Source organism: Ceratotherium simum, chromosome 22 (assembly GCF_057802395.1).
Source record: "Ceratotherium simum simum isolate JZ-2026a chromosome 22, ASM5780239v1, whole genome shotgun sequence".
NCBI classification, from domain to species: domain Eukaryota; kingdom Metazoa; phylum Chordata; class Mammalia; order Perissodactyla; family Rhinocerotidae; genus Ceratotherium; species Ceratotherium simum.
Genome location: NC_141921.1, coordinates 39,045,272 through 39,068,374, shown reverse-complemented (window position 1 = coordinate 39,068,374; position 23,103 = coordinate 39,045,272). Strand labels below are relative to the sequence as shown.

Here is a 23,103-nt window from a genome sequence, read left to right as displayed (position 1 = left end):
AGCGGACCCTGGAGCTCAGGGCCACCTGTGGCCTAGACACTCCCACTGTCACTCCTATCCCCACCCACACTACTGAGGTGGGCAGAGCCTGCCTGACCGCTGGAGTGAGGGGCAGAAGGGCTGGCTGGGCCCTTGGAGTGGGGAGTTCTGGTGCAGACCAGCCCTGGAGGGCTCCAGCCTGCCTCTCCCCCGCCCCTCTGCCAATGCCCTTCAGGTCATCCCCCAGGGGGTAACTCCCAGCCCCTGCATCCCCTGCTGCCTGGTGGTCACCGACGACCGCCTCTTCACGTGCCACGAGGATTGCCAGACCAGCTTCTTCCGCTCCCTGGGCCTCGCCAAGCTGGCCGACATCAGCGCTGTCTCCACCAAACTGGGCAAGGAGTACTGTGTCTTGGTGAGCGGGATGGGGGGCGGTGGAGGCGGGCACTGCAGAAGGCAGCCTGTCTGCTCACCTGGGGCCCCGGCTCTCCCTAGGAGTTCTCCCAGGACAGCCAGCAGCCCCTCCCACCCTGGGTCATCTACCTGAGCTGCACATCTGAACTGGACCGATTCCTGTCTGCACTGAACTCGGTGTGGAAAACCATCTACCAGGTACTTAGCTGCCCAGGGCCCTGCAGAGCAGAGCCATTCCCTAGGGAGAGGAGCCCCAGCTGCTCCCAGGACCTGGCCCTGCGTGGCATAGACCGAGGCAGGAGTCGGGGCTTGGAGTCAGCACTGTACCAGTAGCTTTGGGACAGACATGAACATTTAGGACCAAAGGGGCAAGATCTGACTCCCAGCGAGTCGGAGGCTACAGCTGAAAGCAGAGCCCGGAAATGCCATTCCTGATCTTCTCGGTTCCAAAGAAAATGCACAAGTTAAGTGCTCCCCATGGGGCTGGAGCTGTGCCCAGAGGTGGGGGCACAGGATTGGGAGGACACTCCTCCTGACCCTCGGAGCTCAGCACCAGGGTGGCAGGGCACTTATCCAACGCCCGCACAAATGGGGTTGGCCTGCGGGAGCTCTGGACTCGCCCAAGGCAGAGAGCAGTTCCAGAAGGAGACTCAGGTGCAGAGCCGATGAGAGCGCAGGGCCTGGCGTGTGGGGCCCACTGAGAGCTGGGCCTTCCCCAGAAGGAGAAGGCTCAGAGAGCGTCACCGTCGTCAGCTCGAGCCCCGCCTTGAAGAGCAGGAGAGTTTTGTGGCATGGATGGAGTTCCAGGACAAGGCTGCATCTGGGGCTGAGGAGCTCTGCGGCCCTCACAGATGCCTCTACGCCCCCACAGGTGGACCTCCCCCACAAGGCCATCCCGGAAGCCTCCAACAAGAAGAAGTTTGAGGACGCCCTGAGCCTCATCCACAGCGCCTGGCAGCGGAGCGACAGCCTCTGCCGCGGCAGAGCCTCCCGGGACCCCTGGTGCTGAGGCAGAGCTGGCTGGCATCCCGGTGGGGCAGGACGGGGGCACGCCATGCAGCACATACTGTCATCGCTGTGTCGTCGTGCTGCTTGGGGCCAGGCTTCCACCCCTGTTCTACAGCCCACTCCCACCCTGGATGGCAGAACCACAAGCGGGGTTTAGGACAGGGTCTGTCCCCTTCCAGGGATCCAGAACAGATGTTCAACACCCCTGGGCATCCTGCCTGGCAGGTGGGCACTGGAGAGTGCCGGGGGCAGAGGGTCTGAGCCCTGTGGGCTCTGCAGACGCATGGCCTCCTCCGTGGGGCCCCCGCCTCAGTCCACGCCATCTCTCTAGGTGGTGATGGGAATGATATCGACTCTGAGGGAAGTGGAAGGACTGGGAGGGCAGGAGGCCCCTCTTCCTCTCCTGGGTCAGGGCCCGGGCTGAGGCTCAGGGGGCCCTGGGTGCCCTGAGTGCCTGGCCATCGTTGTTCATTTTTGAACATCCGCCTGGCCATGCAGGGAGCTGGAACACTAAGGTCCCAGTGCATGTTTTCTCCTAACTCCATCCCCAGGCACACTGCTGCTGCCTTCCAGGGCCCGGGGCTATGGACTGGGGGCCGGCCTGGCCCTCGCTGGCTGCCAGGAGGCCCTGCATGTCCAGAGCCCCCTGCCCCTGCCTCTCCCCACCCCCGGCAGTGCCCATAGGACCCAGGAATCAAGCCGTCTCCTTTTGCCAGGAGCAAAGGGGAAGGAGGAGAGCTTGGAGAGAAGCAGAGCCCAGCAGCCTGGTGTCCACGTTGGCGCCTCCTGACTGTCCCCTGCTTGGCTGAGCCGGGCCCTTCCCGAGAGCTTTGTGAAGGGCCCTCTGGGGAAGGAGTCAGGTGGTCTGGGTTTTGTTTTTTAAAATAAAATAGACATGTTATATTGCCAAGACTTGTCACTGGCCCTTTTTGACTGGGGCCGAGGTGGCGGATCTCCAGCCACTCCTTTCAGGGCCCTCGGCCCTTCCTTCTTTATCCCACAAATGTTCTTCCAGCAGCTGCTGCACGCCGACACTGGAGCCAGATCACCCGCTGCCCCCGTGGCACTCACTGTCTGGAGGAGCTCAGGCTCTGGGCGTTCCTTGGCCTGACCTTTGCCTCCCTCCCATTTCCTGCAGTGGCCAGGGGCGGGGCAGCTGGCAGCTCCACTCCTTGGGCGTGTCCCCACTGCCAGGGCTGGGCGCTCCTGGGGGCGAGTGCTGGCCACTCGGGATAAACCCAGAGAGTCCAAGCTGTCCCCAAGGCCTCTCGTTGAGCTGCATTCAGGGGCTGGCCAGAGGGTGCCAAGCCCCCCAGGCTGGGGGAGCTCTGAGGCCCGCAAGCCACTCAGCACTGCAACCCCCAGGGTCTCACACCTGGGAGGAAAGGGGTGGACACTGGAAGAGGCGGGTGGGGAGGCGACAGAATGGGGTTCCAGCAGGGCACCCCTGCCTCTGGTTTTGACTGGGAATTGGGTGATGCAGGGTGGCCTGGCAGGAAAGACCTGCCTGGGGGCAGAGGCCAAGGTGGGCAGGGTGGTGCTGGCCCCCACTGAGCAGCCTGGTGCCTGACAGTGGTGCCCAGGGAGGGAGGTCCCTTCTCACCAGACACAAAGGGCCATCTCCATGCCAGGGCATCTCCTTCAGAGAGCCGCAGCCCCTGAGGAGCAGAACTAGAGGAAAAGTCCTTACCAGGGGAGCAACCAAAGTCACAGGTCACTTCTTCAGACACAACGCCCTTATTTTTCCATCTCCTACCCACCCAGGGGTCCCAGGCATGGGGGACATGGGCCACCTTTTATTGGGTGAAGCACTGTGCTGGGCATGCTCTTCACACGTCTCTAATCCTCTAAAGGACTTCTGATGTAGGTATCGAGTCTCTGTTTTACAAGTGGAGAGACTGAAGCTCAGAGAGAGGAGGTAACTTGCCCAGGGTCACACATAATAGCAGAGCCTGGGGTTCAAGACTAGTTCCTCAGGGCTCCGGAGCCTTTCTCTACCTCTGCTCTCACTGGCAGTGGGACCATAGACTGTGGGAGCCAGACTGGAAGACTAAGGCCAGGAAGGGGGAAGTCAGACAGTGCAAGAGTGGGAAGGGGGCAGTTGCTGAGTTGCCTAGGCACTGTGCCAGAACCCCCCTGGGCAGTTGGCCCCAAGCCCAGGGCTCCGAGCTGCAGCAGGACCGGCTGAGCCAGAGGCAGGACAGGGGCACAGCACTTTGCTCCAAGGCCAGAGGGAGGACAGGAGGACAAGAGGGGCAGGAAGAGGTGTCTTGGCTGATTGTCACCGCCCCGCCCCCAATCTCCCTCCAGTCCCAGGTGACCCTTCCCCTAGATCCCAGGGTCCAGGCCCGCCCCTGCTGCGAGGTGTGAGAAACAGAGGCAGCTGGGATTGGTCGGAGCCAGTGGGGGCGTGTCCCGGGCTCCGACCGCCCCAGCGCTAAGGAGAGCAGGTGGACTCCCGAGATAGACAAGGGGCCACCCGGCAGCCACCGGCCTGTCCAACCCGGAATTCTGCCCTCCAGACATGGCCCCAGGCCCCCTCGATCCCCAGCCCTGTGGCCCTGCGGGAGTGCAGACAGCCTAGGCACCGCCACCCCAAAGCCCGTGCCCATGTCCCTGACTCGGGCACAGCTGGCCCCTGGCACGGAGGCCATGGAGACGGTGGCCCCAGCTGTGGACCTGGTGCTGGGCGCTTCAGCCTGTTGCCTAGCCTGTGTCTTCACCAACCCTCTGGAGGTGGTGAAGACACGGCTGCAGCTGCAGGGGGAGCTGCAGGCCCGGGGCACCTACCCACGGCCCTACCGGGGCTTTGTGGCCTCCGTAGCCGCTGTGGTCCGTGCAGATGGGCTGTGCGGCCTGCAGAAGGGGCTGGCTGCTGGCCTCCTCTACCAGGGCCTCATGAACGGCGTCCGCTTCTACTTCTACAGCCTGGCGTGCCAGGCTGGCCTCACCCAGCAGCCAGGTGGCACCGTGGTCGCAGGTGCTGTGGCTGGGGCACTAGGAGCCTTCGTGGGGAGCCCTGCATACCTGGTGAGTGCCTCGTCTCCCTCCTCCACCACCCTGTGATCCAACTCCCTCCAGGCCTCCGCCGCAGCTTCCCAGGCTGGCCACCGTGGACGGTGGACCGGGTGGGGTAGGGCAGACTGGGCGGAGCTGCTCTCTGGTACATCCCGGCCCAGGCCTGGAATCCTCCCCTTGGCCCAGGGCACCAGAGCCTTGCCCTGATCCTCATTCTTCTGGGGCCCCCACTCCACTGGTCCTGAGCCAGGGGAGGCGGAAGAGGGTGGCTGTGCTGGCTCAAACCCAGCGTGGTGACTTGTCTTCCTGTGTGGCCTGTGCAAGCTAAGAATAAAAGCTTCTATTGAGCAAGGGCCCCCACACATCCTAGGTGAAGGACCCCCATATCCTAGGCTGGATGCTGTATCTCAGTCCTCAGAACAGCTTTTCAGGGGTGAGCAGATAGGCCCAGAAAAGGTTAAGTAACTTGCCCCAGGTCACACGGAGATGCAGACCCAGGCTGACTGCGGGGCCTCACCTCTAGCTCTATTCCACACACTTGCTAATCTGCAGGTATGGGCTCATGGAGGCATGGGTGTCGTGCACAGGGAGGGACGCCCTCAGGGAGGGATACCCACAGCTCATCTAGGCTCTCCGAAGCCTCCATCCCCAGGCCCTCTGTCACCTCTGCTCTCACAGGTCAAAACACAGCTGCAGGCCCAGACGGTGGCCGCGATGGCCGTGGGACACCAGCACCATCACCAGGTGGGGACCGTCACTCCCCAGCGCTCCCTCGGCTGGGTGGGCTGGACGGGTTCCTGGGCTGGGCGGGCTGGATGGGCTCCTGGGCTGGGCAGGGGCGGCCCAGTGACCCCATGCCCTCTCCCTGCAGAGCGTCCTGGGTGCCTTGGAGACCATCTGGAGGCAGCAGGGCCTGGCAGGGCTGTGGCGAGGCGTGGGTGGGGCCGTGCCCCGAGTCACAGTTGGCTCGGCTGCCCAGCTGGCCACCTTTGCCTCTGCCAAGGCCTGGGTGCAGGAGCGACAGGTGAGGGGCTGGGAACACTTGCACCTACCCACACAGACACACAGGAGTGAGGAAGGCCACCTGCCTCCTTTCTCCCTATCTGTCTGGGCCCACATCACACCCCCACATCTCCAGCTGGACCTCCACACAGGGAAGCCCAGGGCCTGGTGACAGATGTGGCCCCGTAAGAAAGCTGGAGGGGGCCCTGGCTCTGTCCTTGGGGTCATGACCCTGACCCTTGGGCCCAGCAGGAATGAGAGTCAGCAGTGAACCCTGAAGCTGTGAAGGAACTCGGGGTGGTGGGGTGGGGAATGGCTGGAGGGGCTTTTCCAGCCCGCAGGTGCTGGGAGGGTGGGTGGAGCGCAGCTCCAGGGGTCGGCAGCCTGTACTATCCCCACAGTGGCTCCCAGAGGACAGCTGGCTGGTGGCCCTGGCCGGAGGCATGATCAGCAGCATAGCCGTGGTTGCAGTCATGACCCCCTTCGACGTAGTCAGCACACGGCTGTACAATCAGCCCGTGGACGGAGCTGGCAGGGTGAGCCGGGGACGGAGTAGGGAGCGTGTGGGGAGCTGGAGAGCACCCCCCAATACACACACACAGCCAGAGACACACAGACACGTGACATACATGTAAACACGTTAATTCAGCTTGTGTGCCCAGCACCCATGTCCCAGGCACGTGCTAAGTACTTTCACAACTGGATTTTAGTCCATCCTCACAACGACCTTCATTTTCCTGATGAGGAAACTAAGGCTCAGTGAGATCAAGTGACTTGCCTGAGGTTACCCAGCTGGTAAACTGGAGGAGCTTGACCGCACGGCCTCACAGACGCACACGGGCCATCAGAGTGGCTGGTGCAGCTTGTGCCCACCACACAGGTGCCCTCCACAGGGTGAGTTAGGGACGCAGTCCCTGTGTGCCACTAGCCAAGCTGAGCCCCCTGGCATGGGCTGTGGCTTCCTGGTAGACCCCTTTTAACATTTTGCAGCCTAAGGGGCCACCTTTTTGTGATTTGCCCGGCTTGTGGGGAATGCCTTTTCTGACGTGCCCACAGAAGCCCTGTCCACACAGACACACCTGGTTGTGCCAGCCGGGGCCCCGCAGCCCCTGTAGCGACGTCTGCCCTGTGTCTGTCCCCAGGGCCAGCTGTATGGGGGCCTCACCGACTGCCTGGTGAAGATCTGGCGGCAGGAGGGCCCCTTGGCGCTCTACAAGGGTCTGGGCCCCGCCTACCTGCGCCTGGGCCCCCACACCATCCTCAGCATGCTCTTCTGGGATGAGCTCCGGAAACTGGCCAGGCGGGGCCAGCACCAGGGCACCTAGACGGGGTCCCTCACCCCTACATCCTGACACAGCCCAGCACTGGGCAGGAAGCGATGACCCGCTCCAGCTGGGAATGGCTGTCCCAGAGCCCTGCCACAGGTCTGAGGCGAGTGTGGGCAGCTGTGGTCAACCCAGCCCCGTGGCCCACCCAGGGCCAGAGCATCTGTCCAGAATTACCCTCCACTCTGTTCTCCAGAAAGTTCTCTTCCCTCTCTGTAGTGGGTTACCTTACCCCAGAGCCTTACTAATTGTTGTAATAACTGCTCCGCGGCATGAGCGTCTCCACGAGCTGGGTCACCTGCGTGCGTCAGCCCGCTTAGCCCTCAGCCAACAGTCTGAGACGGTAAAATCCTCTTTTACTGATGAGAAAGCTCAGGCTCAGAAAGGTGCAGTGCTTTGACCAAAGCCGTACCTGTGCCCTTGGCAAGGGCCAGGACTCGGGGGGCTGGCATGCCCCTGAGGGATCCCTGTACACGCGGGGAGGCCCTGGGGTGCGCCATGAGGCCATAGTGTCATCATCTGCGTTAGTCTGCTAGGGCCGCCGTAACCAAGTACCTCAGACTAGGCAGCTTGAACAACAGCAAGTTATTTTCTCACAATTCTGGAGGCTAGATGTCTGAGATCAAGGCGTCAGCAGGGCTGCTGTCCTCTGGGCCCTCTCTCCTTGGCTTGTGGACGGCCGTCTCCTCCCACGTCTTCACATGGTCTTCCCTCTGTGTGCGTCTGTGTCCTAATCCCCTCTTCTTATAAGGACACCAGTCATGTTGGATCAGGGTCCACCCTAACGACCTCATGTTAACTTAATTACCTCTTTAGAGACCTTATCTCCAAATACAGCCACATTCTGAGATACTGGGGTTAGGACTTCAATATATGAATTGGGGGAGACACAATTCAGCCCATAACATCAGCTAAGGGCTTTTACTGAGGTCCTAGGAGGTGCCAGCACTGTGGGCTTTTGCACAGATCCTCATGACAATTCTGGAAGAGAGCTCTTGAGATGCCCATTGTCCAGATGAGGAAGTGAGGCCCAGGGCAGGCAAGTGACTTGTCCAAGGTGAGGAGCAGAGCTAGGTGTCCTCATCCTGGGCCCTTCACCTCAGCTGCAGCCATGCACCCCCCATGGGTGTGTTCCCAAGGCCTGCACTGACCTTTGTGCTACAGAGGTGGACACCGAGTCCCTGGAAGGGGCAGGCCTGGCCCAGGTCAAGCGGCCTGAACTACCTTCTCTGCACAACCCGTGTCTGCGAAGAGCTTCTCCCCAGGGGCATCCCTACCACACACTCCAAACAAATAAAGTTTTCTATTTTCTTTACTCCAACGACTCCTCTCTGCCGCAGCCTCAGTCTCCCCACCCCTGGATCCCGACCCTTGGCTTTCTCTCCTGAGTCTGGGAAAGGAGGATCCAAAAGAATCGGGCCGGTGAGCCCCACCCCATCCCGCCCAGGTGAAGCCTGCCACCTAGTGGACACAGGGAGGATGGTCAGGGCTGGCTGCCCTGCGGCTGGGGAGGGGAGGGCCCAGAGCTGGATCCCAACCTCGGGCTGTAGGGGCTAGACCCCCTTCCAGACTTCGGGCTGAGAGAGCAGAGCCTGACCTCAGGCTGTGGGGGATAGACCCCCTCCAGACCCCGGGCTGGGGTGCAGAGCCCACACTGGAGGCTGAGAGGGCAGAGCCGGGACCTAAGGCTAGGGGACACAGACGACAGGCCTGGGGCTTCAGGAAGGCACGTGTGGCAAACCTTAGGAGAGGGTGAGAAAAGTGGGCTCCAGACTTGAGCAGGGCCAGAAACCAGAGGCCAGCCTCAGAGATGCCCCTTCACCCCATGCTGCCCAAACAGGGAGCACCTGGGCAGCAATTGGCTCCCAATGCCCCCTAACCCTGCAGTGGGAAGGTTTAAGGCCCCTGGCTCTCCTCCCCTCCTCGCCCCTCCCTCCCCTGGGCTTTGACCCCTCTCAGCCCCTCCCCTTGCCTCCACTGACACCTTTGCCCCGGTGACGGTGACGTTGGTCCCTCTGGTGCAGATCTGACCAGAGGCTGGGACTGGATCCCGGCGGCCATGTTCTCCCTGCCGTCCCTCTCCTCCTGGCTCCCCGGCCTCCCCTCCCTCGAGTGGGGCTCCGGCCTCCTCGACTCCTTCCTGCAAGGTGAGCACCTCCTCCCCACTCCCGCTCAGCCCCGCCCTCCAGGACCCGCTGTGGGCAGTGCAGGGTGGACCCCACCCACGTGGGCGTCCCACTGCCCTGGCTGCCCCGTCCTCTAACCCTACAGAGCATGCCCGCCCTCCCTCCCGCCCCCCTCAGGCCTCATCGGGGCCTGCGGAGTCTCAGTCCTGAACAGCCTCCTGAAGGTCTACTTCTTCGTGGGCTGTGCCAAGTGAGTGCTCCTCACTCCCCGGCTCCTGGGCCCTGCGCTGCAACTCTGACCTCTGGGGGTAGGATCTGGGGAGAAGAGACCACCCCTCCCCTCACAGAGTGTCGCTGGGGCACCCGGACCCCCTCCAGGGCTGAGGCTGGTGGTTCTGCCCCTCCACCCACGCCCCCTCTGCCCCCACAGCATCCCGGAGCGGCAGCCAGAAAAGGAGCGGTTGCGGGCCCAGTGGGCCTTGCTGCAGACTGTGCACCTGGCAGGGCTGGCCCTGATCCTGACTGTCGTGGGGGCCCGGGTGGCCGCCCTGGTGGTGCTTGAGTTCTCCCTCCGGGCTGTCTCCACGCTGCTCTCCCTGGACAAGGTGAGGCGGCAGGGAGGTGGTGGGGGACGCACTGCAGGCGCCGGGCCCTAGATTTCACCCTGGAAGACGGCAAGCTGGGCCCCTGGAGCATCCCCAGTCTCCTCACCGCCCCCTTCCTGTAAGATTGGGACTACAGAGTAAAGCACGGTCTCCACTCAGAGTGGACGCAACCCCCGTCCAAGAAGTTAATAGTGGCAGCCCCCAGATATGGAGCGCTCCCCCCGGGACAGGCACCGGGCTAGGTACCCGGAGTGCATCATGTCACTCATCCTCACAACCATAGGGATAGAGGTTTGCTGTGATCCCCATTTCACAGATTGGGAAACTAAGGCTCAGAGAGGGTAAGTGGCTTGTCCGTGGTCAACAACCAGCAAGAAGTAGAGTCAGGCTCTGAACCCAGGTCTTCAAGGCTCTGAGCCACCCCCCTTCAGCAAGCAGATGGGTCCCAAGTAATAATCATGATTGAAATTAAGCTGAAAGAAATGATCCCATTAGGGCTTAACCTGAAAGCAATACTCCCTCTTTGGGAACAATCCCTAAGGTTCCTTCAGGCTCCAGCATCCTACAGAGTGGAGCATCGGTACTTTGACAACTCTCTTGGTCCCCACGGCGAGGGGAGGCCAGAGCCCCCATCAAGGCCCCTCTTCTGCCACCTCCCCCGCCAGGGCTCCCAGGTCACCAAAAGGCTGCAGCTGTACCTGCTGTGCCAGTACTCGCTGGGCTGTGGGCTGACCTGTGGCCTGAGCTTCCTGCAGGAGGGCGCCCCTCACCGCACGCTGAACCTGCTACTGGGCCTTGGCCTGGCCGCACTGCTTAGCACGGGTGCCCGGCGCCTCCACCGCCACGTCTGCCGCCTCTACGAGCTGCACAGCAGCCAGCACTACTGTGGGGTCTGCCTGAGCCTGCTGGCCGGCGCTCACGGCCTCCCCCCGCTGCTGGGCCGAGCCCTGGCCGTGGCCTTTGCTGTGGGCGACCTGGCGGCCGTGGCCCTCATCAACAGGGACTTCCTGACCACCTCGGAGGCCGTGCGCTTCTGGACGCCGCTCACCATCTGCTACACCCTCCTGGTCATCTACATGCAGGGTAAGGGCCACAGTGGAGTCCCGGCGGCAGTTCACTCACTCGGCCTTCACATCCCACGGTCTGACCCGGGCCCAGCACTGTGCTAGGCCCCGGGGAGGCTGACAGCAGTCAGACTGCACCCCTGCCGGCCCTGAGCACCCAGCCTGGTGGCAGAGGCCATACAGTGGGGCAGCTCAGAGAAGGGTGCGGCATGCAGTGGAAGTCCTGAGGAAGGAGTGCTTGACTTGGACCTTGAAGGATAAGCAGGAGCCCCCTGAGAGAGGTGAGGGCAGAAAGGAGATCCTGGCAGGGGGAACCATATATGCTGAAGCCCAGAGGTGAGAGAGAGAGCATGGCAGCATCAAACAACTGAAAAATGTTGAGTGCAGCTGTCACCCCCAGGGCCTAGGGAGGGGATGAGGCTGGCCAGGTTCATAGGGGCCTGATGGAGAGCCCTCATCAGCTAGGCTGGGCAGTCTGATGAGAAGCCATTGCAGCGTTTTAAGCAGGGGGGTGTGACCTGGTCAGCTCTGGGCTCTAAGAAGAGCCACCTGGCTGCAGAGTGGGATGAGGTGGAAGTAGCAGGACAAGGAAGGGCAGTCAGGCAGAAAGCAACAGGTGCAAAGGCCCTGAGGTGGGAATGAGCTCGGCTTGCTCCATGAACAACAAGAACACCAGGATATCTGGGGGTAGCGAGCCAGAGGGAACAAGTCAGAGGTGAGATGAGGCTGGAGAACAGACTCCAGTCAGATCGGGCATGACCTCACAGGCAAGGTAAGGTGTTTGGAGTTTATTCCCAATATGGTGGGAAGTCCTGGGAGGGTTGTAAGCAGAGGAATGATTTCATCTCGGCGATGTGTTTAGAACGTCACTAGCTACTGAGTAGACACCGAGTTGTAGGGTCAAGAACAGAAGCCAGGAGCCCACTGAGAAGGCTGATGCGAGAGATGAACGTGGCTGGACCAGGGTGGGGCGATGGGAGTGGCGATGTGCTCAGGTGGGGATCTACGAGGCGAAAAGAGTGCACAGGGCTTCTGATAGATCAGATGGGGGAGTGCAGGAAAGAGAGGAGGCAGAACTCCCGCAACTTGAGGCTGGCATGCTGGGGCAGATCTCTGTAGGTGCTCAGACAGTGGGGTGAGGGCAGGGGGGGTGGGGCCGAAAGGGGAGGGGAAGGCTCGCACTGAGGAAGGAGGGTGGGGAGCTGGACCTCAGGTTGGGGCCCAGATGGGGCAGGCAGGTGTGACCGGCGCCCTGCCCCCCGCAGAGGAGCAGCGGGAGCGCCCTGGCCTGCAGAGCCTGGTCCAGACGGTGCTGGTGCGCATGGGCGGCCTCTTCGTGCTGCTGCTGACTGTGGGCCGCTGGCTGGACCTCCTGGGCATCCTCATCTCCCTGCTGGGCGAGCTCTGGTGCCTGGTGGGCGTCCGCACCATGCTTGACCTTTGCCAGATACAGGTGGGCACCCTCACCCCAGGTGTCCCCCAGACACTGAAGCCCTGCTCCAGACAGCCCTGGGAGCCTCGATGGGCCCAAGTTTAAGAAGAGCTGGGGAGACCTGTCTTGGGGTAGGGGGCAGAGGGACCAGAATTCTCTTTCCCACCTGATGTTAACCTTTGACCCCTCTGTAGCCAGGGTCACTAGGAGGTTGAGGGGCACCCCCACCCCATCCACAGCCCACTCCATCCTGTGCCCCAGAGGCTGCGAATGAGTGGAAGGTCCTGGATAAATGGAGGCCTGAGAACCCCCAGAGGATGGGGGACTGGGTGGTGTCCTCCATCCTTGCCTGCCTGTGTCCTCAGGATTTTCCATCCCAGAGGCCTTCAGTGTCAGCTCCAAGCCGGCCCCGGCCCTCCGCGCCTGCCCAGCCCTCGGGGACAGCCTCCTCCTGACTTGCCTCAGCAGGGACTTGGAGTCTGTCTCAGGCCCACCCAGGCTCACCTGGAGGCCTTGACCCCAGCACGCTGCCTGGAGGCAGGCAGGGCTGGCCCTCACCCGGAGCTTGGGGTGGGCACTGGAGCCCCTGAGAGGGAGGGGAGGGTTTGGGACTGGGGCCCTCAGACAGTGGGGGCACCTGGAGGCCGCTGGGTGAATCCCTCTTTTTTTCAGGGTGGGCAATGGACATAGCCCCCTCAGACCTGCTCCAAGGTGGGTGGGGGTGGGGAGAACTGCATCCCCAGAATGGTCCCCCCGCCTTCCCCGGCCTCCCTTGCCCTCTCCACGAGCAATAAAGATGCTTTTCTCAACCTGTGCTGTGAATCGTGAACACAGAGAGGGAGAGAGGCTTTTCTGAGACCACACAGCTCTTCTGGCTGGGGCAGGCTCCTGGAATATGTGCCACGCTGGTCCTCTGGGGTTCAGGAGTTTAATACTGAGGTGGCTGAGGAGGTGATGGGGATGCAGTAGATGGACACACGGTCTAGCACCCACTTGCAGTCTTGGGTGGACGGTGCCCGTGTCCTGTCCCATCCTAGGCTGAGAAACAGCTGAAGGGAGCACGACGCAGGGACGGCGTCTGTCGGTGCCCTTGGGTCCCCAGCCCCTGACCCTGACTTGTCTAAGACCATGAGGATCCTTCCCGTGTCAGCCCCTTTCAGCCTTGTGTCCCCTGCAGGACCCAGCTCAGGAGGCCTCAGAGTGTACAGAAAAAGGTTGGGTACCAGCTCCTCTGCTTACCTGCTGTGTGCCCTTGGCTAGGCCGCTGCCCCTCTCTGAGCCTGTCAGAAGAACAGCTACCATGTATTGGACGCTTACCATGTGCCGGGCACTGTGCTGAGCACTTTTATTATCGCACTTTATTTTGACATCAGCCCCAAGCAGCAGGTACTATTAACCCTTTTTACAGATTCAGAAACTAAGGCTCAGAGAGGTTAAGTGACTTGCTCAAGGGCACACAGCTAGTTAGTGGTAAAGTCAGAATGTGAATCCAGGTGGCCTGACCCCAGAGCTCAAGTACTTTGCATGTTCCCTGCTACCCTCTTCTTGTTGAAGAACTGGGGCCAAGGGCGCTAACAGAGGTGGGCATGAAAACGATGGCAGGTCCATTCCCGGCAGGTCCTGGAATGTGGTTCCGGCCACCTTTTGAGCAGGGTGGCCGGAGGCTCCGTCACAGCCATGTTCTCCTGGCCCAGGAACCCAGCCCACAGGGCAGTTTGGTTCTATAGGGATTGAGGGCCCCAACTCAGGGCCCTTTCCCAAGAGGGGCCCCACAGGGCAAGGAGACCCCCAGCCAGGGGGCTTCCAAGGGGTTGTGAGGGTCAGGCTGTCTGGGAGTGGCAGGGGGGCACCAGGGAGGAGGTGAGGCCTGGAGAAGGGGCTTGGAGGAGTCCAGGCTCTGATGGGTCCCTGCCTCTCAGCAAAGGCCACCACGGTCACCCAAAGGCTACTGCTTCAGAGCAGGCAGGAGCTGACCTAGGATTCTCCACTCCCCACCCTGGGGCACACCTGGGACACAGGGGCAGGCTGGCCCTAAGGCTGGGTGGGGAGGTGTCAGCTCATTCCTCCAGGAATGCACACCCAATGGACAGCTCTAACCCAAGTGCTGATCCCCTGCTCTCAGGGGGGAGGGCAGCTGAGGTGGGGGAAATGCCTGTGGATGCCCCCTCCCCCAGGACCCAGGACCCTACAGGACCCAGCCCCCCTCTGCCTGGGAGTGTGTCCGGTTCCCTCTGGGCAGGAAACTTGCCCCAGTGTGGGAGGAAATGGCTCAGATAGGTGGGCACAGGGCCAGCCCTTTGCCAGACCCAGACTGGGCACCGGGTTCCAACTCAGGCCCGATGTTTTTGCTGGATGGTTCCCCAGCCTCCCAGCCCCCAGCACAGCCTGGGACCCGGTGGGGACAGGGCTGGGAGGGGATTGGACTTGGCAGTCCTTTCCTTTTTATGGACACAGGGACCATTTTCCAAACAAAAATTGGACCACGTGGGCTGGAATAGGAGTCTTTTCTTATCTATTAAATTATTTTTGTGACAATCTGACACGGGTATAAAAATTAGACACTCTAAGTGAGGTATTCAGCACATCTCCATAGCAAACAAAGAAAAACAGGCCCAAAGTCCAGAGAGTGGAAGAAATCCGAAAGGCATGGTCTGGGACCAGGGCGTGAAGCTCCGACTTCTTCTCCTGCAGAGACCATGAGAGCCCGAACCCTGGGCCCCAACATCCTGAAGAGGCGGGAGACTGGAGCCCCCCATCCCTGCTAAGGGGGGACAGTGACCTCTGGGGCAGCTAGGATTGGGGTGAGCCAGCCTCCTCCCTCCTGAGTCCCCTACTTGTGGCTTTTCTGAGCTATGGCATTGTCCCTCGGGATGTCCTGCATTCCTTCCCCGATTCGTTCATTCACAAGTAATCACTGAGCATCTGCATGGGGCCAGGCTCAGGGCCAGGCTCTGGGGATGAGCGAGATGCACAAGTGGCCATTGGTTCTGCAGAGAAAATTAAGCTGGGTAAGAAAAGAGAGTGACAGGAGCCAGGGGGCTCAGGAGGGTGTATCTGTTACAAACAGCTGCGTAACAGATGACCCCAAAACATAGCGGCTTATGGTCTCACCTGCCTGTGGGCTGGGAATCCGGGGGCCGCTTAGCTGGCTCCTCTGGCTCAAAGTGTCTCACAGGCCACTGTCGAGGTGTGGGCTGAGGCTATGGTGTCATCTTAAGGCTTGACCGGGGGAGAATCCATTTCCAAGCTCACGCACGTGGCTGTGGCCAGGATTCAGTGTCTCGCGGGCTGTTGGACCGAGGCACTCAGTTCCCCTCTGGCTGTTGGCCGGGGGCCTCCCTCAGCTGTCCCTCCACCTAGGTCTCTCCATAGGGCAGCTCACAACATGGCAGCTGGCTTCCCTCAGAGCAGGTGAGGGGAAGAGAGAGAAGATGAGCAGGACAGAAGTCACAGTCTTTGTAACTTGATGTTAAAAGCGACATCCCACTGTTTTTGCTGTAATCTATTGCTTAGAAGCCAGTCGCAGGGCCGGCCCCGTGGCTTAGCGGTTAAGTGCGCGTGCTCCGCTGCTGGCGGCCCGGGTTTGGATCCCCGGCTCGCACCGACGCACCGCTTCTCTGGCCATGCTGAGGCCACGTCCCACATACAGCAACTAGAAGCATGTGCAGCTATGACACACAACTATCTACTGGGGCTTTGGGGGAAAAAAATAAATAAATAAAATTATAAAAAAAAATAAAAGAAGCCAGTCGCTGGGTCCAGCCCACCCTTGAGAGGAAGAGATGACACAAGGACATGGCAGAAGGCGGGGATCCTTGGAGGCCATTTCAGAATCTGCCTTCCACAGAGGGCTTCTTGGAGCCCATTCTTCTGAACGGTCTGAGGGAGCAAGCCAAGCAAAAAGCTGGGGGAAGAACATGCCAGGCTGAGTAAACAGCACAGGCAAAGGCCCTGAGGTGGGAATAAGCTGGGAATATTTTAGGAACAGCAGGAAATTTAGCATGGCTGGAGCATCATAGAGAAGAGGGAGTGGCAGGAATGAGGTCCCGGAGGTGGGCAGGGACTCAGGGCCACGGCGAGAGTTAGGACGTCATTTCCCTGTGATGGGCAGCCAGTGGAGGGTCTGCACAAGGAGGTGACATAATCTGACTCACGTTTGTAAAGGATTCCTCTCCTTGCTGTTTTTCAAATAGACAGTGTAGAAACAGGAAACCAGTTTGGAAGCATTTGGAAGACCCCAGTGAGATGACGGAGGCTTGGACCAAGGAGGTAGTGAGGAGATGACCAGAAGTGGCTAGATTCTGGAAGAATTGTGTATTTTGAAGAGTTGATAGGATTTCCTAATCAATTAGATGTAGGCTTGAGAGAACGAGAGGAACCCGGGGAGCCCTTAGTGTCGTTCAGGCCAAAACAACTGGGTGAATGAGACGGGGGGCCTCAGGGGCAGAGCAGGGTCACCTCACATGGTGTGGTCAGCGTTGATGGCAGGTCCAAGTGTTGTGAGGTGGGTGACATGGTCTGGGGTCAGGGAAGCCTCGCAGAGAAAGAGCTGTTGAAACAGAACCCTGAAGGCTGAGGGGAGTTCCCAGGCCAAGGGATGGTGCTGAAGCCCCGCAGGTCTTAAGGCTCCCGCGAGGCCTGAGGGACTGAGGAAGGGTCAGCACGGCTGGAGAAGAAGGGGTGGGGGCACAGTGGTGGGAGATGCTGTCACAGAGGTGGGCTGGGGCCGAATCACCCAAGGCCCCACAGGAGGGGGCTGGCGTTTTCCCCGAGAGCAGCCGGGGCCACAGACGGGCCGTGCTTGGGGCCTGCAATGATCACGTGCTGCTTTAGCACAATGGTCAGGCCGGAGTGGAGAATGGACTGTGAGGGGTAAGAGCAGGGCCTGTGCAATTTTAAGGGTCTCCATACAAATTCACATGCAAGTGGATACTGACTGAGAACGAGAAAGGAAAGCACGACACAGTGCTGGAGCCCTGGAGATCTGGGTCCATTCTTCCAACATCTTTCTGGGCGGTTTGCCAGGAACACTTAATGGAAAACGCTTCCTGTGTGTAACCTGGCTGCGCTCGCTCCTAGAATGCTTCATAACTCCCAGGAACCCTATCTTTCACAGGGGCCCGTGCAGGTTAGAGGCCTGAGCATAAGTTTCCTTAACTTTGCAGTAAACCCACCTCCGGCTGAGAGAGAAGTGGGGAGGCCTGCTGGGGGCCATGGCAGGGTCCAGGCCACGTTACACCTCAGTAAGGAGGGTCTCTGGGATTGGGGGTGCAGAGATAGACACTGCCAGAGTGCAGTGCGGTGTTGGGTAGAGGCCGCCAGGAGTGGAGGCTCCGAGTGGGGATGGGGGCTTGAGGAGGGGGATGGGATCAGTGAGGGGACCCTCTAAAGTGAGTGACACCAGGATTTCCTCCTCTCTGCCCACAGAAGGGGCTCTGATCTTCAAGGCCTGGAGTCAAGGAGGGGCCCTCCCAGCCCGCTGAGCCTCAAGCCCCCCTCATGGCACACCCACGCTTTCCCCCACCCCTGTCCCTCTGGAGCCTGTGCTGATTTGCTAAACGGATGGCCTGGCCGTGGGAACAGCAGGTCCAGCCAGAGCCAGCTCAGGCCCCTGGACCAGGAGGGGATTAAAGACCCAGACATTGTTGTCACAGCCAGGTCTGGGAGGCTGGGCCCTGCCTGGCCCAAGCGGACACAGGCTTGGGGCCTGAGAGTGGGGGACTCCATGTGGCTGTAACTGTGGCACAATTAGTTCCCCCTTGGGTTTTGAACATTTCCCCACAAACTTGGCTTTGGAGCTAGACTACCTGGGTTTGAATGAAGTTTACTAGTGGATGTGACCTTGAGCACAGTTACTCTCTGTGTCTCAGTTTCGCCGTTTGTTGGGAGGACTGAACCAGATGCTGGAGGCAGGGCACTTAGCCCAGAGCCTGACCGTGGCCTCTAGCGCCTCCCATCCCCCAGAAGGGACTGCAAGTCAGTCTCGGCCACGCCCTTCCCATGTGAAGGGTCGATGACACATTTGAGTAAGGGACTGGGAAGGAGGCACTGGCTTGGGTGGCAGAAGCAGGAACCGATCTCAGGGGAGGAAGGGAATGAAGAGGTCCACCTCCCCTGTCGTGTCCACCAGACTGCTCCTGAGGGAGCAAGAGAGCCGCAGAGAAAGAGGAGCACATCTGCATTTCATTTGCAAAGAGCTGTTACTATGGCAGCTCTCTAGGGAGGCAGCATAACCCTGTGCTACGAATTTTTTTTGCACTATCTCCCACCAGCCTTCAGGACAACCTTGTGAGGAGCTGATTGTGGTCTTCTCTATCTCCTTGGGAGAAAACTCAAGGTTCAGAGAGATTAAGTGACTTGTTCAAGGTCACAGAGCTAATAAGTCGGGGAGCAAAGATCCAAATTCAAGTGGGTCTGACTCCAAACCCCAAACTCTTAAGGGCTCCCTACCCTTTACTACTTCTCACGTGATTTGCATATGCAGCTCCCTAAGGCTCCCTCTTCGTGTGTTTTGTAGGAATAACTGAGACCCTCCTAGGTGCCAAGCACTGTGCTGGGTGCTGGAGACACGGAGAGTAGTAAGACACAGCCCTAATCCCATTCTGGTGGGGAAAGCATATTGGTGCAACCCAGCAGCCTTGGGATGTATCCACAGGATGGACACTGCTCCTAAGCCTGCCTGGGGGAATCAGGGCAGGCTTCTCAAAAGTGGTGACAGAAATGCAGAGTTTACCAGGAAAAGGAGGTGATACAGATCCGTGAAGTCTCACCAGTCTTCATCATGACTCTGCTTTAAGCAACAGAAATATAGTTTTAACTGGTAGAAGAAAAAGCAAGAGAAAAGAGAATGCATTGGCTCCAGAGGTCCAGGGGGAGGACTTCAGGCATGGCTGGATCCAGCAGCTTAAGTGATGAAATTAGTTCTCTCTCCTTCTCTATCATCTTTGCTCTGCTGTCCTCTGTGTTGCTCCAAGTGGTGATAAAAATGGTGCCAAGCTTGCATCCTGCCAGCCTGGAAAAATACTGCCTCTTTCTAAATTGTTCTAGCCAGGCACTGAGAGTGGTGGTGAGGTTCCCCAAACAGAAATTGGGTGCTGTTACCAGAATCTGGGAAAGTGATGCTAGCTGACAGGGACCATGATGTCCCTTAGCTTCTCCAGCAGAACCAAGTCTCTTCCTTACCTTCAGCACTTTGTCCATCTCCCTATAGTATCCCAAAACCTCTGTTCCCTGTATGATGGGAAGAGGAAAGGAACTCACTTCTGAACACCTACTAAGCACCAGGCATATTTATCCACATTCATCCCATCAATCCTCACAATGAAGCCACAGGGAGGTGCTGCTACCCCCAGGTCACAAGAGGAAACTGAGGCACAGAGAGAAGTGGCTTGCCCAAGGTAACAGGCTGGCAAGTGGCAGAGCTGAAATCACTCAGATACTGATGTTCCTCGAATCTGTGTTGCCCCCCCACCGGCCCCTGCTACACTGTTGGGGAGCTCCCACTTCTCTGTTCTGCTGCACCCCCTGCCCAGCCCCTAGCACAGGGCCCTGCACACAGCAGGTGCTCAGGAAATCAGTGTGGAACTGACCTGACTGCCAGCAGGCAGAGTGGAGGATAGAGGGAGGGGCAGGGGCAGAGCCAGGACGGGGGGCCCAGGGGGACTTCTGAGGCTGTTTGCCAAGCAGTAGACCCCCCTACTCCAACCCGGACGTACAACTTCCTACAGCTGCACATCTGGGCGCCCCCAGGCTGGGGCTGCCAGTTATGCTCTGACCTGGCCAAGTGGAGCCAGTCAAGAGGAAGGGCAGCTGGACCGATGCTTCCCTCCCTCGGGGTCTCAGGCTCCCTGCGGGCTGCAGCTCAGGAAGCCTCAGAGGAAAATCACAGGACCCAGGAGGGGAGGACTCTTCCACGGCACTCTCCCCAGGCTTGTCACTGTTCTCAGATCTAGCTGCAGAGCCTAGGGACCATGTGAGCAGGGAGCTCTGGACCCCAGGCAAAGGTGACTTGCGAATAGCCAGCGCTACCCCTGGTGGGGTGCCAACTACGAGCCAGGCCCTGGTGTGCCCTTTCAGGGCCTCTGTCCCCAGCAGCTCTGCAAAGGAAAGCATTCACCGTCCACCTTCGAGGGCATCGAGTCCAGCTTCCCTATGTTACAGGAGAGGAAACAGCCTCAGAGCGGGAAGGAACTAGTCCAGGGTCACGGCCAGCTCCAGAGAGCTGGGAGTTAAGCCTAAGTCTGACCTCAAAGCTCATGTTTTCCCTACTGCCTCCCTCCCCCTGGAATGTCCTCGCCTGTTCTTCCCACGGCTAGCTCCTCCTCATCTCAGTTTAAATGTCACCCTCTAAGCGAAATAAGCCAGAAAGAGAAAGACAAACACTGCATGATTTCACTCATATGTGGAAGATAAACCAACACACGGACAGACAGAACTCTCTGGGGCAGGGGGGCTGGGGGTTGGGCACAAGGGGTGGAGGGATGCACTTATATGATGACTGACACACAATAATGTACAACAAAAACTTTCATAATAAAAAACAAAGAAACGTCACCCTCCAGAGGCCTGCCTGACCCTCGCCTGCACCCCTTATTCTGTCTCAGCCCCTTGGTCATGCCTTCATAGCACACTTCACCACTGGTAATTATTATATTAATTTGCGTTATGTGTCCCTCTCCCCACCTCCCTGTAAGTCCCGTGGGGACAGGATTGATTGTGTCCGACTTGATTCCCGTGGGCTTCTTGACTTATGCTGAGCACAGAGTAGGTGCCCAGCCAGTGTTTGTTGGGTCAAAGCCCTCCTCCATGAGCAGCAGGTGCCATTGTCCCCAGCAGACTGGACAGCAGCAAATGTCCCCACTGCCCTGGACCTTGCCCCCAAACCTCTCTCCCACCCCGTCCCTGCCACCCAAGGTCTCAGCTGCCATGACCCTCACAGAAGACTGAGCCCCCTTGCCCAGTGGCTTGGGAGAAAGCTGGTGGGGGCTGGCAGGGCAGGAGGAGGGGAGGAGGCCCTCTGAGCTGGCAGACAAAGGGCGTGTGTTCTCATCCAGGGCACTTCCTGGGTTTCCATTGCAGGAAGCTTGGCACCTGCCGAGGTGACACCGACAGCCGGGCTGGTGCAGGAGACACTTGGCCGGGACGCTGCTCTCCGCCTGGGAGCAGTGGCAGAGGTGGGACAGGTGGCCAGGGGTGTTGAATGGCAGGTAAGTGGTGGCAGCTGGACCCCTACACATGGACCTTCCCCCTTCCCAAGCCAGTCTTAGCCCAGAGCAGATGTGGGGAGGCCTGGGTCCTAGACGGAGTTGGTGTGACCTTGGACAAGGCCCCAAACCAACCCTTCAGCGCCTCATGGTCCCACCTGGGGGGACTTGGGGGATATCACGGAGGTGAGGGAGGGCAGCTCCATTTTTATCTGTTTTAAATAAGCTTCTGGGTCACAAAGCACTTGAAAAAGGGGTTCCACAGCCATAAGTGTCTGAAAACCCCTGGATCGCACCTTCCTCTTTAAGGTCCTTCCCATCTCGGGTGTTCCGTGGCAGGGAGGGGGTGGAGGGGGGTCTCGCTCCAAGCAGTGCTGCGAAGTGGGAGGCATCTTTGCCGAGCCTGGGAATAGCCTGACCAGGGGCCTGGGCAGCCTTGAATGCGAGTCTCGCTATGCCGAATAGGGAGGGAGTCACCTCTTTCTGCATCCGTGAATGTTGGCAGTCACGCTGGCCCCTGGGACCAGCAGAGCAGTGTGTGCGCCCAGGGGCACCAGCTGGTCCGGGTTTGAATCCAGCTCTCCCACTTGCCCCTTGTGTGGTCTTGAGCCTCTCTGGGCCTCCGTTTTCTCATCTGTGAAGCAAGAATAGTGAGCCCTGCCACACAGGGCTCTCCTGGGGATTAAATAGAAAGGTCTGTTGGCCAGGCACCCACACATAGGAAGCCCCTATAAATGGCAGCTACTGTTATTGATGTTGTTGTTATTGCAGAGTGGCTGTGAGGATCCAGTGAAAAAAGGGATGACAAGGGGGATGGGAGAGGCGACAAAAAGGGGGTGAGGGATTTAGGGAGGCAGGAGGAGGAGGAGCATGGGACAGGGTGCCCAGGAGCCCCCCTCACCACCCCCGTGAGCCTGAGCCCCTCAGGAACAGCCCCAGAGCACTCCGGGCCAGGGCGGCTGCAGTTTCAGGGCCCGCAGAGGAGAGCCAGCCCCTGCCTGGCCTCCCCCCAGATGGCGCGCGATCCAGCGCTCCTCTGGCCTCAGCCACTGTGGCTTTAATCAAAAGAACAATCTGTTTGCCTCTGAATCAGACCCAGATTACTTTTCCCAGCAATGTTCCTGAGGCCTCCAGGGACCCAGGCGGCCCATCCAGGCTCCATCTCCCGCCCCAGGGCTCAGGCTCAGCCTCCCCCACCCCTCTCCACATTTGAGGTGTGGGGGTAAAGGGGGTGGGGGGGTAGGGGTGCAGGAGGTGGGAGGGGGTCAGTGACAGGGCCCTGGGTGGCAAAGCAGGTGACCCGATTGCCAGCTGGGCTCTGCCTACCAGGTCTCCCGGAAGGGCCTGTCCCCCAGAACCCTGGGACCCACCTGCAGAGCACTTAAGGATCCAGACAGGTAGTGACAACTCAAAACAGCAAATCGAGGTGACCTGCTCCACTGCAGTACCCCCTAAAAGAGCCCCAAGCCCAGTAGATACTGACCACTGACTGTGTGTGTTCCTTACTGTTATGGTCATCTTTTATCCTCAGGCCGACCCCCATTTCACAGACGAAGAAACTGAGGCTCCGGAAGGTAGAGTGCCAGCCCTGGTCACACGGTTAGCCAACGGCCCTGGAACTCAGGTCCACCTGACTTAGGACCCTGGAGACCCCAGGCCAAACTGAGATGTAAGCACCCCTCCACCCGACAGGGCGGGTGAGGCCACCAACTCCGGTGACCTGGAGGAGGGAGAGAGTAACGACCACTCAGGGTGACAAAGGACAGGGGGGCTAGGCAGCGGGAGAGGCCGCCCACCCTCCAGGCCGGGCCCAGGGGGAGGGGGGAGTGGTCGAGGGAACAAAGGGAGGGGGGGCGGCGCGGGGCGCGGCCAGGCAGGTGGGGGGGCAGGTAGCGGCCGCCTCCGCCGGGCGGGCATCCCGGGCCCC

The 23,103-nt window shown here is 59.8% G+C and overlaps 3 protein-coding genes and 1 long non-coding RNA gene across 7 annotated transcripts in view; 3 read left to right on the top strand and 1 right to left on the bottom strand.

The window, feature by feature from the left end:
* PLEKHM2 (pleckstrin homology and RUN domain containing M2) overlaps positions 1–2,311 on the top strand; it is a 37,833-nt gene extending 35,522 nt beyond the window's left edge. For 3 of the 4 annotated variants that reach the window (XM_087446760.1, XM_004425609.3, XM_087446759.1), the window contains 3 exons: positions 215–394; positions 475–591; positions 1,265–2,311. In XM_087446760.1, coding sequence (XP_087302886.1) covers positions 215–394; positions 475–591; positions 1,265–1,402 — 435 coding nt within the window. In that variant the 3' untranslated portion in view covers positions 1,403–2,311. Of the gene's footprint in view, positions 1–214; positions 395–474; positions 592–1,264 lie in introns of those variants that run through there. The other variant, XR_015555847.1, reaches the window with a different exon arrangement.
* A 121-nt stretch (positions 2,312–2,432) lies between these two features.
* On the top strand, positions 2,433–8,061 carry SLC25A34 (solute carrier family 25 member 34). The gene is made up of 5 exons (XM_004425611.3): positions 2,433–4,431; positions 5,098–5,163; positions 5,291–5,443; positions 5,823–5,957; positions 6,564–8,061. The coding sequence occupies exons 1-5, from the start codon at positions 4,012–4,014 to the stop codon at positions 6,744–6,746; spliced, it is 957 nt and encodes a 318-aa protein (XP_004425668.1). The 5' UTR covers positions 2,433–4,011; the 3' UTR covers positions 6,747–8,061.
* A 266-nt stretch (positions 8,062–8,327) lies between these two features.
* Positions 8,328–13,803, top strand: TMEM82 (transmembrane protein 82). The gene is made up of 7 exons (XM_004425610.3): positions 8,328–8,498; positions 8,771–8,893; positions 9,050–9,122; positions 9,303–9,477; positions 10,143–10,560; positions 11,807–11,994; positions 12,339–13,803. Exons 2-7 carry the CDS (start codon positions 8,806–8,808, stop codon positions 12,426–12,428), a joined length of 1,032 nt encoding a protein of 343 aa, XP_004425667.2. The 5' UTR covers positions 8,328–8,498; positions 8,771–8,805; the 3' UTR covers positions 12,429–13,803.
* A 6,552-nt stretch (positions 13,804–20,355) lies between these two features.
* Positions 20,356–22,951, bottom strand: LOC147914140 (uncharacterized). The gene is made up of 2 exons (XR_015555718.1): positions 22,660–22,951; positions 20,356–21,851 (listed from the first exon to the last, which is right to left on the bottom strand). It is a non-coding gene; the product is annotated as an uncharacterized LOC147914140 (long non-coding RNA).
* Between the last annotated feature and the right edge of the window lie 152 nt (positions 22,952–23,103).